Genomic DNA, 13,765 nt, shown 5'->3' with positions numbered 1-13,765 from the left:
AGTCGCAGGACCAGCCAAGCTATGACAAGAAAAGGATGACTTATAGTCAGAAAAATACATGCCACTCTAAAAATGTATTGGTTAAAAAAACAAAAAACAAACTACCAATCTAGTAGGTTAAGCTCATATTGGCTTGGATTAATCAATAGATTGGTCAGACACTAACCATTGCGGGTGGTTACAGGCATACCAATTTTATTGGTTAGCCAAACAACCAATGAAATATTGCAATAGAAAGTAAGTCTAGCTAGATCACTTGTTTATTGTATCAATTTATTGTATTCTAGATGTATTTATTGATTATTATGTGATTACAAAAGTTATATTAAAAATACTGTGTTTAAAAATGGAAATGTGTGTCTAGATAGATCACTGTGGACGCGACCAGCTCCATGTCCTTGTGGAAGAGTGTCCACCCTGACTTGGGAGGTTGTGGGTTCATCCTTACCTCGGCCATAACAAAGACTATAACAATGGGACATATTTTATTTACCTCTCAGCATGATGGGTTGGAATTGGGGGCTTGATCACCAAATGCTGCTGCTCCATCAGTGGATGGATCAAATGTGTGTGACAATCAGTGGTACTTCTTTTCAGCCTCTAACAGATTAACCAATCTCTTGGTCTGAATGACCAATATATATTCGTTGAAAACACCTACTATTCTAGAGTGGTTGTTTTAACCAAAGCATCTGTCGGACACATAACTACCAGCTAGATTGGTCAAATTAACCCTTTTTTTGGTAGATTTGACCAATCTGTTTGTAGAGTGTATAATTAAGGTGTAATGTGTCAAATTCTTATAACAGTCAAATGCTTATCATTTCTATTTTTACATATGCCTTCCATGGATGGATTCGTGGATTTCATGGATTAACTGACTGCAGAAACAAGAGCTGGAAGAGGTAAGCGCGCACACACACGCACACACTGCGGGATGAGCTGATTATGAATTTGTTCTGGGTATTACAATAAGCTGTTTAGAATAGTGACTCACACAGTACACACAGTTTCTATTCATTGTGCGTTGTGTTTGTAACTGATTTGACTGTGTATGTCTTTTCTTGGACACACTATGACTCAGCACGATTTACACCTGCAACACACAAACCTTTCTGTAAAAAATGAAGGTGAACTGGGAGGTTGACGTGGTGGCAAATGATGGCTATACTGTACCATAAACAGAGGCAGCAGGAACAGGAACACTGATTGTCCACATTTAAATGGTTGAAGCGAAATTCAGCGTCTTTGTGCAAGTTGCCAACAAAAGCTTGTATGGATTCTGATGATCTTCTTCTCCGACAGGTAGCTATTGTCTTTTTTTTGTCCTTGTGTAATATCAGCATCAGTATTTTCTCAATTAGTGACAGGGGCTGAGCAGTTATTGCTGTCTCTTTCATTATCTTTCCTCCAAATTCCAATTGCGTTTTGCTGCAGCCCTGTTGAGTTTGGTCAGTGGTCAGCCTGCATACGCTGCGTATCCTGTCCGGTGACCTATATTGGACCTATGGTCACAGACGGTGGCCTTGTCACCTTGGCAGAGCTGGGAGGTATCCGCTTCCAGGCATGTCTACAACAGCAGGAAGTAGCTGCAGATGGTTCAGTTAAACACGCTCATGCTACACTTAAGCTGTTGACTCTGCCGACCAGGTTTGGTCCCCCTTGGAGAAAGCCTGTGCAACCAATGCTCACGGCTCAGAACAAGCCTGTTGTAAAGGAGGTGATGTGGTACTTACCTGTGGCAAGACAGATACGTGGGAAGAGGAAGAAGTGGAGGAAGATGAGGCGATGTGTAGGAAGGAGGCCATGAAGGCCTCGTGTAACAGGCCCCAGGACACAGCAGAGAGCCAGCGCACTGAGGTGAGACACCAATATAGAAGGTCACACCATACAATGTTTAAAAGAAACAAAAAAAAAAAACAAAAACAAAAACTGAAATTCAATGTTTATTATATTTGATTTTACAAATATACATTTATATTCTATATTTTTCTATTTAATTTTTAAAAATAGACTGTGATCTTGTATGCGGAATGTAAAATAACATGAAACCACTCTAACTGTGAAAACAAAATATTTCTGTTCTTTTACTGAGGCATTGGCATTAGAAATACATATATTTATTGTTAAAATATGTTCACAATTGAATCTTAATTTCACAAATATTGGTCTGCTATTTAAAGGAATAAACTGCGAAATTAAACTTTAAAACTTAATTAAAAAAAAGGAGAAAAAATATTTTTTTTATTTTATTTGATGTTTTAGACATTTTATTTAAATTTAGAAAATTAAATTACTGAGGAATTAATAGTTAAAAATCACTGTAACTGTGAAAACATGGTTAAAATATGTTCACAAATGAATCTTAATTTCACAAATATTGGTCTGCTATTTAAGGGAATAAACTGAAATTTAACTTGAAAATTAAAAAAAAAAAAAAAAGGATATTTTTTTTCATTTTATATTTTTAAACATTTTATTTAAATTTTAAAAATTAAATTACGGATGAATTTATAGTTTAAAATCACTGTAACTGTGAAAACATGGCTAAAATATGTTCACAAATGAATCTTAATTTCGCAAGTTACTTCAGGTAATACATTTTAAAAGTCAACTTTAAAACTTAAAAAAATATTTTTTAGATTAGATTTTTTTTAAATTTAATTTTATTTTTTTAATACATTTTACTAAAATTTTAAATTTTAAATGACTGATAAATTAATAGAAAAAAGTCATTTTATGATAAATTCTTATTTAATTGACTAATGTTTTTTAATTAAAAATAACAATTACTGTAATGTCCTAGATGGTAACATTCATTGATATTATATTCACATTTCTTTTGAAAGTACATCTAAAGAGACATAGAGAGGGGAAAGCTTGAGAGGGTGAATAATCAGCAAAGCAAAGAATTGGACTTGAACTACGGGTGCTGCCTCTGTTTACGGGGCATCAGCACTACCAACTACATTTCACGTGATCTAAAATGATGGAAAACAGCAGCGGCGTGGCTCACTGGGAGAGTGGTCGTCTAGTATCCCTGATTCTTATTCTTCTTGTTCACATACAGAAGAATAAGTTTCACCAGCTCCTGGGCAAGCTCCCATTTCCTTTTTCAAGCCGGTTTGCCTTAAAGGTTTCTGCAAGGTGTGTGGGAGAATGAAGCAGGCAGGGCATGAACAGCAAGCAGCAATACACTGGTCAGTTTTACAAGCTGAGACTGCTCTCCTTACTGAACGCTTTTTTGCTCTCACACTCACTCATGCTGGTCACTTGGAGTTCAATATGGCACCTCATACCCCCCCCCAAAAAAGGAAAACAGATGTATAAGTTCTACCAGGATTGCTGCAGAGGGTAAAAGGTCAGCCTGTCGGTGGCCAGGCCATATGCTGCACACTGCATCAAATGGATCTGCAATGGCTGTCGACCCATAAGAAATCCTCTTGGAGAGATGATGCAGAAGAAAGGATTACTGGAACCAGATCCTGTGGTCTGATGAGACCCAGATAACCTGACATGGATCATATGGTGTCAAATGTGTGGCTGGCAAACAGATACAGACTATAAAGTGTTTCTTGTCTGCATTTAAGCAGGGTGGTGTGTGTTTCTTGGTCTGGGGCTAAAGCTTTTATATATTTATTTTATTTTATATATATATATTTTTTTTAGGAGGAGGATGCTAGGTTTCGCCACCGAGCAACCATATTGCGATACTGCCTGCTGCTACGCTACATTGGCGAGGACATCCTGGAGGAAATTCAGGGGTCAGTTGTACAATTTAACACGTACATTTGGTTGACAAATACATACAAGCACACATAATAAGGATCAGAGTCATATTTTCACCCCACTTGACGACATCCATCCACATGGATTGTGTCTACATATTGCTGCACTTTCTGGAAAGACGCCCGAGGAAGGCAACTGTCTGCATTTGTTGACTACCTGCTGCCAAACTGTGTAGAAATACAGCTAGCTAGTCCTCACGGATGCGCATCTCAGAATGATGGTGCGTATAGAAAATTAGACAGATGTTGAGACTGAATGTAGACTTTCTATAGCTTCAAAATGTTGTCAAGGTAGCAAGAATCTCTGATCTCATATCATTCAGGGTGAGAAGCTGAAGGAGAAACTCATTCTTGTACTGTACTTAATCTGATGACTGAGAGCTCCCGAGTACACACGGAGACGTGCCACCATCTGCGTCAACAGATACATTTTTTTTTACTTTCATTTGACAGTACAGCATACACAGCAGATGGATACACCTGAAAGGAATCTTTTGTGACACGTTTCCAAGGTCACAAAATCTTGGCAATTTCTCCTTGCTTGTGATCCCCTGTCTGTCAGACATCCTGTGGATAGCTGACAATGCTGTCTTTCAACTGCCCCCAGATCTTACCTCCCCTGAGGGATGTTGCAATTCGTCCAGAGCAGGACCCCACACTGAGAGGGCAGCTGGTCCGCCTGATCACCCATGTTGACACACATGTGAAGCACTACTGTCACTGAGCTGCTGGTTGTACTCTGCAAGGAGAATGGCACAGTCGTATCTTGGTTCAATGCAGTAAATTTAAAGAAGTCAACCCCCAAAAAACGTTCTTGACAATAAGATGTTCTATGCAGCCCCACTAGTCTAATTATGTTATTCTGGTTAATATTAAGTTCGTGGAATATGAGTTAACCCAATAAAGCCTGAACCATGAAAAATATGAGAGAAAATTTTAAATTAACTTCCACATATGACTTTTGATCTGTGTCATATTTGGTACATCCGGTCACAATGCTCTAAATCCATACATTTATAACTGTCAAAAATATAATAATAAACAGACATATCAAACACATTGGTATTCCCAAAAATCAGAAAGAACATTTCCTACAATTAATAAGTATAAGTGTCTCTCCTTTCTCAATTGGGGCGATCTTACAATGTCGCTGGAAAAGCCATCAGCTGGGTGATACTGCCCTCTAATGGATTATCCGTGCAATGCATGTGTCAGATTATATACATCAGGGTTTTAATGTGGAAAAAAATATTATACTCGTGAAATAGAGGGCTCAAAATGCCTTGTATTTAAAGATACGTTTGGCTTTATATTAAGCAGCAAAAGCCAGCCATTTTTATCCATCTCAGAGGGTGGCCATTTTGCCACTTTCTGTCAACTGAAGATGATATCAATGTTGCTCAGGGCTCAGGCAGGGTTAATATAGTTTTGGAAATTTCATTTTAGTTAGTTTTTTATTTCGTTTTGAGTTTTGATTTTTAAATTTAGTTAGTTTTCATTAGTTTCCGGGCAGTTAGTTTTTATTAGTTTTAGTCCTAAAAAAAATTGCTTAATTTTAGTTAGCTTCATTATTAGTTTAATTTTTTATTTTTTTTTATGTGTATTACTTGTGCGCAATATTTAATAAACACCATGGAAAATTTGAAAAAGTAACACATTTCTTTTCTAGCGTTGCATTTCGGCTAAGTTAAATGAAAAACCGGGCGAGCCAAAATTCAAGCAGTCAAATTTGTCGCCTAGCAGCGACATCATTTGAAGGTGCGTTTCTATTGGCTGCTGCGAGATGACATCACTTCTGCGTGACGCACTTTCAAACGTCTTTATTCGGGTTGATATCGAAATAAATCTACTTAATATCACATTTAAAAGCATACCCAAAAGCTCATGTATCAAATTAATTACGAAAGACTAAAACGAAGGACATTTTCACTATAATTATAGTTAGTTTTAGTTAATTTTGTAAACATTAAATGTAGTTAAAGTTAGTTTTTGTTTTTTAAATATTTTCCTTTTTATTTTATTTCGTTAACTAAGTTGTTTTTTGAATTGTAGTTTTAGTTTGTTTGTTTTTTCGCAAGTTTTTTGTTAACTAAAATAACCTTCGTCTCAGGTAACAACCAATCACAGCTCAGCTTCAGAAAACAGCATAGTTTGCTCAGCAGTTCACTGTGCATTGTTTTTCTGTTGCTAGTTAGCCGCTTTGTCAAATACACGGGTTACGGCAATGCTGCTGGCCTGCTGGCAGCTCGAGGGCTGCTGAATGGGAAAAGGAATTCCACTGACTTCCAGTATGCGTCTCAATACTCCAGCGACTCTGACTCCAACACAGATGAGTACCGCGCGGCCGAAGCCAGGATTAACCTGGTGACGGGCTGCGTGGAGGCAGAGCAGCCTGACCCGTTGGAGGGCATGACGGAGGAGGGGAAGGAGGAGGAGGCCTGTTGCCTCATCAGCATAAAAAAAAAACGACTATCACAGTGAGTCCTTGAACATTAGATTGTCCCAAATATGGAAGCAAAACCCCTTCATTGTTTGTGACCTTTCTGGTACCTAGAAATGAAATCATTCAGCCAGTGGGTGTGACAGTGGATGGGAGACATACTACAGACAAATTACTGAGTGCGCATTGCAAGAAGAGGACGTTGACGTTGAAGATATGGATATGATGCCAGAAGAAGGGGAACAAGACAAACACATGGAATAAAACCATTCGTTAGTAATAAACTGAAACATGCAAAGATTTCCTTTTATTGATACAAATATCCATCATTAAACAATATAAAAGGAAAAGAAAACTGAAAAAAAAAAACACATTTGTCAGTTGCACACTGTTTTGCAGTTTATAGTGGTAATTGGCAAGGCACATTTACTTCTGCTCACTTCTATGAGCAATGCGGAAACTGTACTTGTATTTAAACAGAAGTTTAATTAAGAGATGTGAATTCTACTGATCATAATTCCTACTGTTAGGAAACACTGTTTTAACTTGCTTTGACTTGTTATGCTGCTGAATAAGAATAAGAATAAGAATTTCTTGACAAAAATCCATTTATTGGTAACTTAATAGTTGAATCTGACAATTTAAAATGAATGTAATCATTTCTTCAAAAAATATTTTTAGTAATTAATATAAGAGCAAAGATACGAGTTCCATTAGCCTCCTGATGACAACTACTACATGTGTACATGTGGCAGCCTCCAGCGTCTATCCTTGTTACTTTGCGGATGTAACTTTGGCAGAACATCTGGAAATTACAAAAAATAAATAAGCTAAAAACCTAAGTAAACAAAATGACCTACATTCTTGACAGACATTATCATCTTTTGTTGAACACTGAGGCAGTAACAAAATAAAAAAAAAAAAAAAATCAGTTCACTCAGTTTTATTTACTTCCTCCTATGGCAGCTGGCTGACCTCTGCTCACTTTACAGCTGAGGATTTTTTTTTTCCCCCTCCCAGAATCATCAAAATGGATCTAAAGCTCCAATAGGCAAAACCACACATTTGTTGAGTGTCTGACTTCACGATAGCATGAGATGCTAATATAACGCAAATGAACACGCAATAAACTGCAAATGATGGCCATGTATTCCAATTGGTTGGGTTTGAGGGTTGACAACATGGACCAAAATTTAATGGGTTCTTTTCCTTCACTGACTGTTGTTTACATGTAATCCTGCAAACAAACGCACTGAACCAATGAACCCATTCAAACAATGCATGTGCTATGATCTTCAGGAGTGAAGGTGATCCCAAGGTGTTCTAGGATACAATATTTGTGCTAATAATCGTGAAACTATGGCATACAACCAACGTCAGTGTCCATCTTTAATTACAGATTGACACTCAGCGACAAATCCAGCGAGACATAATCAGTTTAGACAGCAGCAGAGCGAATGAGCCACCACAACCTGCCTTCACTACATTTTGCAAACAGACCACGCTGACACTGAGAGACGTTTGTACAGCAAATGGACAGACGGGATGACAACATACCAGTAAATAGCAATGAGGAATGTCAGGGAGAAATTGGTGAGAGCAAACGAGAGGAGGACTGGAACGGGTTTATTTCACAGGGAGCACCACTGGTTGAAAAAGAGGAGGGGGAGGTCGTGGAAGAATGGAGAATTGGTGAACCAGTGACCCCGCAGCAGGTCTTAAGACTCAACAGATACACTGCAGGTGAGTCACAACTCTACATACATACACACACTATTGATGAAGTACTTTTCTCCCGCAATACAAATAGTACAAATTGGATTGGTTTCCTGTCTTGTTGTCTGAATATGACAGATTACCTATGTTTACCAGAGGACAACATCTACAACATCAACTTCTCTCGCTTCAAGATCAGAGACCTGGCCAGTGGCGCGGTCATCCTTGACATTAAAAAATATCGTCCGACAGGTAGATATTAGCGAAGAAGATGAAGAAACCAATACTAATCGAAATGTTAATACAGCAAATTGCAATAAATAATCCAGAAATGTACCTTTGATATACAAAAAGTTAATAACAACTTGATAATTAATTAAATAAAAGGACAATTCCACCGAGTGATGTGCATCCATTCCATTTAGTAGAATATATTAGTTTTTCAAATGGAAAAGACCATCACCTTCACAGTACATTCTGTGGAGTAATTTTTACTCCAAACTGAGTCTATAGATCCCACTCTAAACAAAGTAAAACTTACACATGGAAGAAAGTTTTAAAAAAGTCACTCAAGGGTTGAGGAACAAACCCACAACCTCAGGTTGTGAGACAGCCAAACTACTCCCTTAGCCATATTGCAGCTCCTGCTGTGTTGTGTGTTAGTATGTTGCTCCTGTCAGCTGGAATCTTTGTATGTCCGAATTGTTTTTGCTCTCCTTTTGGACTTTAGCGAACAGTAGGAGGGGCATAGCTCAGGTGGTAGAGTGGCAGTCTCCCAAAGCTAAACGTCGTGTATTCGTTCCTCCAACTTTGTGTAACTTCTTCTCCTCTTGTAATGAACTCGTAAAAAATTAGTCAATCTCTCCCAAAATGTACATAGAATTTCTGAGAGAAAAATCATAGTGTTTTTTTGGTTTTGTTTTGGGGTTTTTTACATTGGAGAGGCAAATTCCTTGTACACACTAAAAATACTGAGTAAAATTTATTCTGAATATTTTACTCTCTTCCAAGTGTAATTTTAACTGTTTAGTGTAGGACCAAATAGACGCTTTTTAGAGTAAAATTGACAAAATTTACTGTGTAACGTTTAGAGTTTATGCTGCAGTTACTCTGCCATGCTGTAATTGCCAAAATTGTTGTTTATAATTTTGTAATGGTTAATATTTCAAGATGTAGAAGAAATGCCAAAAACATATTTTTAATTATTATCCAATATCCATGGATTTCCAAATGCACTGTTTAAAAAAAAGTAAAAGTTTTTTTCTTTTTCTTTTTTTCCCCAGATGTTAAATTTTCTACTAATGTGGCCAGAGCACACAAAAAAAAGTTTCTTTGTGGTTGAATGTTATGCTTGATGTAATTCTGAGAGCTCAATGAAATGGAACGAGTCCGAATTAGAGTGATGAATTTGTATGATGCTGGACAGTTCATGTACATGTATAGACATTTATAAGGGCGGGTGCTCAAGCCCCACATGAGGGCAAACGTAGCCAACATCATCCATCCATCCCGCTTATCACTCTTAACACCACTCGGGTTGTGGGTGTGCTGGACCCTATCACAGCTGACTGGGCAAAAGGCTAAGCAGACTCTGAACTGGTCACCAGCCAATCCCAGGGCACACAGAGACTAAACCATTCACATCTATGGACAATTCAGTGTTCATTTAACCTATCATGCTTGTTTTTTGGAATGCTGTAGTCACAAGATCCCAGATTTGAACCCATTACCTCTTCACTGTGTGATGCGCGACCCAGTCGTCTATACCGTTGTTTCTCAGCCGCAGTCCTTAGTTTTCCATGTATCTCTCAGCCAACACACCTGAGGATCGTTATCAGGCTTCATGCAAGCTTGCTGATTAGCTAACCGTTTGAAACGCCTGTGTTGGTTGTGTGAGACATGGAAAACAGGCTGGATAGGGGTACTGAGGACCACTGGTCTATACCATGTCACTCTCAAGAGATTTGTAGCTGCGAGTATTAATTTCTATGAACGTGCCTTATGCCTGATGCTGAGTCATCTCTTATGGTTTTCAATAACAGGACCAGTGTTTTGTTTTGAAAATTTCTCCGCATGGGTTTAAATACTTCCTTGTGATTTCTCCCTCCTGAGCAGGCAAAACACTGTCTACTATCTATTGTATTTGTTGGTTTTGTGTCGCTTACTCTGTTTCTCAATCCAGAAATCCAAGATATCATTGAGCTCGATACAAACAGATTCATCCAGTATCAGTTCTCCCCTGCATTTCTCAACCTTAGAGAGATTGGAGCCACGTACGTCAACTTCACTTATCTTAATTCATTCATTAGCCATGACAACGCATTTAGTCGCACCGTTGAATTGGAAACAACAGCTGACGTGTACCGTATGTTTGTCATCAAGGTGCACAGTTGATCTGTTACTGTCTTGCAGGCTGGAGTTTACCGTCGGCAACAAGGCACTGAGCCGCTTTCGCCTCATTGAGAGACATTTCTTCCGAAATGTCCTGCTCAAAACCTTCGACTTTGAGATTGGCTTCTGCATCCCTCACAGCAGGAACACTTGTGAGCACATCTACTGCTTACCTGATCTGGACGCTGAGACAGGTACTTGGACAAGGGTCACACTACAACAAAAGTAGTTTGTTAAAAATGCACTTTCAATAAAGTATTGGCAAAGCAGTTGTCATTTTTATGTGAAGTGGTTTTGGTGTCTGCAGAAAGAAACTAATAAAATAATTTGTAATCTAACATTATTTTTAAAATTAAGTAATCAGTGAAGCAAGTAAGTTATGCGCAACGCTGCTCTTGACTCAAATATCTTTTGTTGGTGTTTTGAATTGTTTCGAGAAATGTAACTCTTTCCATTGTCTTTTTTTTTTTTTTTTTTTTTTTGCAGTTGAGGATATGATTGCCAATCCATTCGAGACACGATCAGACAGCTTTTATTTTGTGAACAACAAGCTGGTCATGCATCACAAAGCCGAGTACTCCTTTGCACCACAAAAACATAATGACATATCTGGTGAAAATGGGAAGTAATATACAAAGGGGGTTTCTGCAAGGTTTGTTGCTTTTGGTATATGATTAAACAGTTATTTTATTTGTTATAAGAAGGTATTGTTTGCATCAACATCAATTATGCACAAGTCTTTGAAAAGGGTTAAAATAAATGTGTTGTAAATTATAATACTGAAAGAATTTGACTACTTTTGCACTTAGGCACATAAGACTGTTGCTTAAATGTGAACGTGTGAACTGTTGAAGGATTTCCTTACTTGTTGATATGTCTTGTCACCTTCCAAGGAATATAAATAAGCTGTATGCTACCTTCAGTACATCTACACAGGTGTTGTACCAGTCTTCATTAATGTTAAATGTCCTTTTTAAATCAAAATTATACAAATAAAAAATGCATTTTTTGGATATTATATTTAAATTCAAACGGAGGCTAATATGCAACATCACATTTTTCTAACTATGTGGAATAGGATGTCTCATGAATGTTTCCATAATATGTCACTTCTATGCCGCATTTGATGCATTTATGTTCGGTATTGGTTGGTTATGTGAGGTATATAACACGAGTGCAATACAGAAATGTCTATGGCACTCCTTTCATGGTAAACAATATTAATTTGATGTCATCATATAATATGATCGGGCGGGATGCTTAATGTATTACACTTCAACTGTCCACTATTCTCTTATTCATGAGCATCTACTGGTGACTGTAAATCAGTTATATTCTGAACTAATATAAATACAGTGGACTATTCACTGAGCAGAGGGGTGGCCTGAGATTTGTGAATTGATACCTATTAAATGTATTGGGGGAAAATAATAATAATAATAATAATAATAATAATAATAATAAATGATGATGATGATGATAATAATAATAATAAATACAGAAGCGTATTGCATTCACTTGAAAAAAAACATCTCCTGTTTTTCTGACTAATTTTTTGGGGGAGCTTTGTTTTTTTCCCGAGTATTTTTTTTTATTTTCTGTTTTTCTGAATTTTTTTTTTTCTGTTTTACTGATTTTTTTTCCTGTCTTAAAAAAATATTCAGAAAAACAGGGAGAATAATTACTCAGAAAAACAGAGGGAAAAACATTATTCCAAAAAACAGGGGAAAACAATCCAAAAAACAGAAAAGAAGAATATTCAAAAAACAATAAAAAAAAAATATTTAAAAAAACAGAACAAGTATTCCAAAAAACAGAGCACCAACTTCCGTTTTGCAATGTATTTTCTATTTATTTATTTTTACCTCTAAACTTCAAGTGACTTAATTGTTGCAGACCACTGACCTGTATACGTATATGACTTGATAGCTGATAGCCCATATACGCCAGTGCAAGCCGTTGAAGTCACAGGGTGGCCATCTTGTTACTCCCACCGCGCCAGCAGACTACTGTATAAACTATACACTATACGTTCAGATGAGACAGCTCGTAGGCAGTTAGTATAGGGCCGGAGGCGAGGTGGGGGGTTTGTGCCGGGGTGGTATAAAATAAAGCGTTTTTCTTCTAAAAACTTTTTGTTTTCAAAAGCGTGATACATTTCCATCACAATACTTCTTTCCTGAAAAAAGTCAGATGCCATTACCGTCAGCCACTACTTTTCTGCTCGTTCGTATCATTGCGCGGCGCCCTGTAGAGGGCTAACCGACGCACTGCAGCCAGCTAGCTGATAATTCCGCCTTCGAAAAGGCAAACAACTTTGTCATGGTTTGGCTCTCAGGCCTCTGTTTGTTTTCATTTCAGCACCCAAGTGATTGGTGGGCGTTTCCCTCCTTAATGACCGCACCTGTTCCTCGTGGACAATCAATGGACTATAAAAGCCACTGCCAACTACTGCTGACTGCCAGATTATTCATCTTGCTCACTGCTGTGCAGCCAAGGGTTTATTCTCGCGTCTCATAGCCTTTCATAGTTTTTCACAGATTTCATAGATTTCACGTGTCTTGTATTACTACGTTGTACTTTGTAGAATGTGTTGATTTTTAGTTTGCGTTTTCTCACCTACTCTTGTAGTGTTCCTTTTTCGTGTGCGCTGTTGGCCACGTTTTCCTAAGTTGAACTTTCTATTTTGTGTTGAATATTAGCTGTGATTCCTTGCCTTTTTGTAAGCAAGTGTTTTTCGTTAATACCTATTTTTCTCCTTGCCTTTTGCAAGTGTTTTCGGTTGAGTTGTTTTTGTACTGGTAGTCTGACCAGCTTTTTTGGTTGTTTGTTTCCGCGCATCTCGGTGGAATAAATTCTTGATCCTCCGTACTTTGGTCTGTGTATTTTGGGAGCCACTGACGCCGGCCATACCGGCATCCTAACAAACTTCAGGCGGAAGGATCAGCTGGCTGCAGTGCGTCAATTAGCGCTCTACAGGGCGCCGCGCAGTGATACGAACGAACAGAAAAGTAGTGTCTGGCGGTAATGGCGTCTGACTTTATTCAGGAAAGAGTATTGTGATGGGAATGTATCACGCTTTTGAAAACAAATAGTTTATAGAAGAAAAACGCCTTATTTCCGTGACCACAGCCAACTTGCTGGACTACTTTCCTCTCGTCCAACACCGGACCAGAACTCGTGTTACAGAACGCTGTCAGGGGCACACGCTGGAGGTGAGGATGAAATTGAAATTAATGTTAACAAATCCGAACCGTCCCTATAAGTTTTTCCCCGTTTTTCTGATTTATTTTTTTTGACAGAAAAAAAAATTCAGTAAAACAGAAAAAAAAAAAAATACTAAAAAAAAAAAAAACAAAGCTCCCCCCAAAAAAATTAGTGAGAGTTTTTTTGTTTAAAGTGAATGCAATACGCTTCATAATAATAATAA

The 13,765-nt window shown here is 37.8% G+C and overlaps 1 protein-coding gene and 2 long non-coding RNA genes across 5 annotated transcripts; 2 read left to right on the top strand and 1 right to left on the bottom strand.

Moving 5' to 3' along the window:
• Nucleotides 1-1,499: 1,499 nt before the first annotated feature.
• On the bottom strand, nucleotides 1,500-4,574 carry LOC144027113 (uncharacterized). Its single transcript, XR_013285374.1, has 3 exons — nucleotides 4,403-4,574; nucleotides 1,737-1,855; nucleotides 1,500-1,570 (listed from the first exon to the last, which is right to left on the bottom strand). It is a non-coding gene; the product is annotated as an uncharacterized LOC144027113 (long non-coding RNA).
• Nucleotides 1,530-5,378, top strand: LOC144027122 (uncharacterized). The gene is made up of 3 exons (XR_013285377.1): nucleotides 1,530-1,860; nucleotides 3,670-3,764; nucleotides 4,396-5,378. It is a non-coding gene; the product is annotated as an uncharacterized LOC144027122 (long non-coding RNA).
• A 55-nt stretch (nucleotides 5,379-5,433) lies between these two features.
• On the top strand, nucleotides 5,434-13,202 carry mmp25a (matrix metallopeptidase 25a). 3 transcript variants are annotated; one of them, XM_077534401.1, is made up of 6 exons: nucleotides 5,434-6,265; nucleotides 6,343-7,971; nucleotides 8,083-8,196; nucleotides 10,127-10,217; nucleotides 10,357-10,529; nucleotides 10,822-11,348. In XM_077534401.1, the coding sequence occupies exons 2-6, from the start codon at nucleotides 7,761-7,763 to the stop codon at nucleotides 10,962-10,964; spliced, it is 732 nt and encodes a 243-aa protein (XP_077390527.1). In that variant the 5' UTR covers nucleotides 5,434-6,265; nucleotides 6,343-7,760; the 3' UTR covers nucleotides 10,965-11,348. The 3 variants fall into 3 exon arrangements, with proteins under 3 accessions (XP_077390527.1, XP_077390517.1, XP_077390530.1); XM_077534391.1 differs by having other exon boundaries at nucleotides 5,434-7,971; XM_077534404.1 differs by lacking the exons at nucleotides 5,434-6,265; nucleotides 10,822-11,348 and adding an exon at nucleotides 12,697-13,202 and having other exon boundaries at nucleotides 7,661-7,971.
• The last annotated feature ends 563 nt before the right edge of the window (nucleotides 13,203-13,765 follow it).

The sequence above is a fragment of the Festucalex cinctus genome, chromosome 1 (assembly GCF_051991245.1).
Source record: "Festucalex cinctus isolate MCC-2025b chromosome 1, RoL_Fcin_1.0, whole genome shotgun sequence".
NCBI lineage: Eukaryota > Metazoa > Chordata > Actinopteri > Syngnathiformes > Syngnathidae > Festucalex > Festucalex cinctus.
This window is presented reverse-complemented; position numbering and strand designations above follow the sequence as displayed.

Coding starts and splice junctions, on each gene's coding strand:
- mmp25a (XM_077534401.1), top strand. CDS start 7,761: ATGGACAGACGGGATGACAACATACCAGTAAATAGCAATGAGGAATGT. Junction 7,972..8,082: donor ACTCAACAGATACACTGCAG/GTGAGTCACAAC, acceptor TGAATATGACAG/ATTACCTATGTTTACCAGAG. Junction 10,218..10,356: donor CTTAGAGAGATTGGAGCCAC/GTACGTCAACTT, acceptor ACTGTCTTGCAG/GCTGGAGTTTACCGTCGGCA.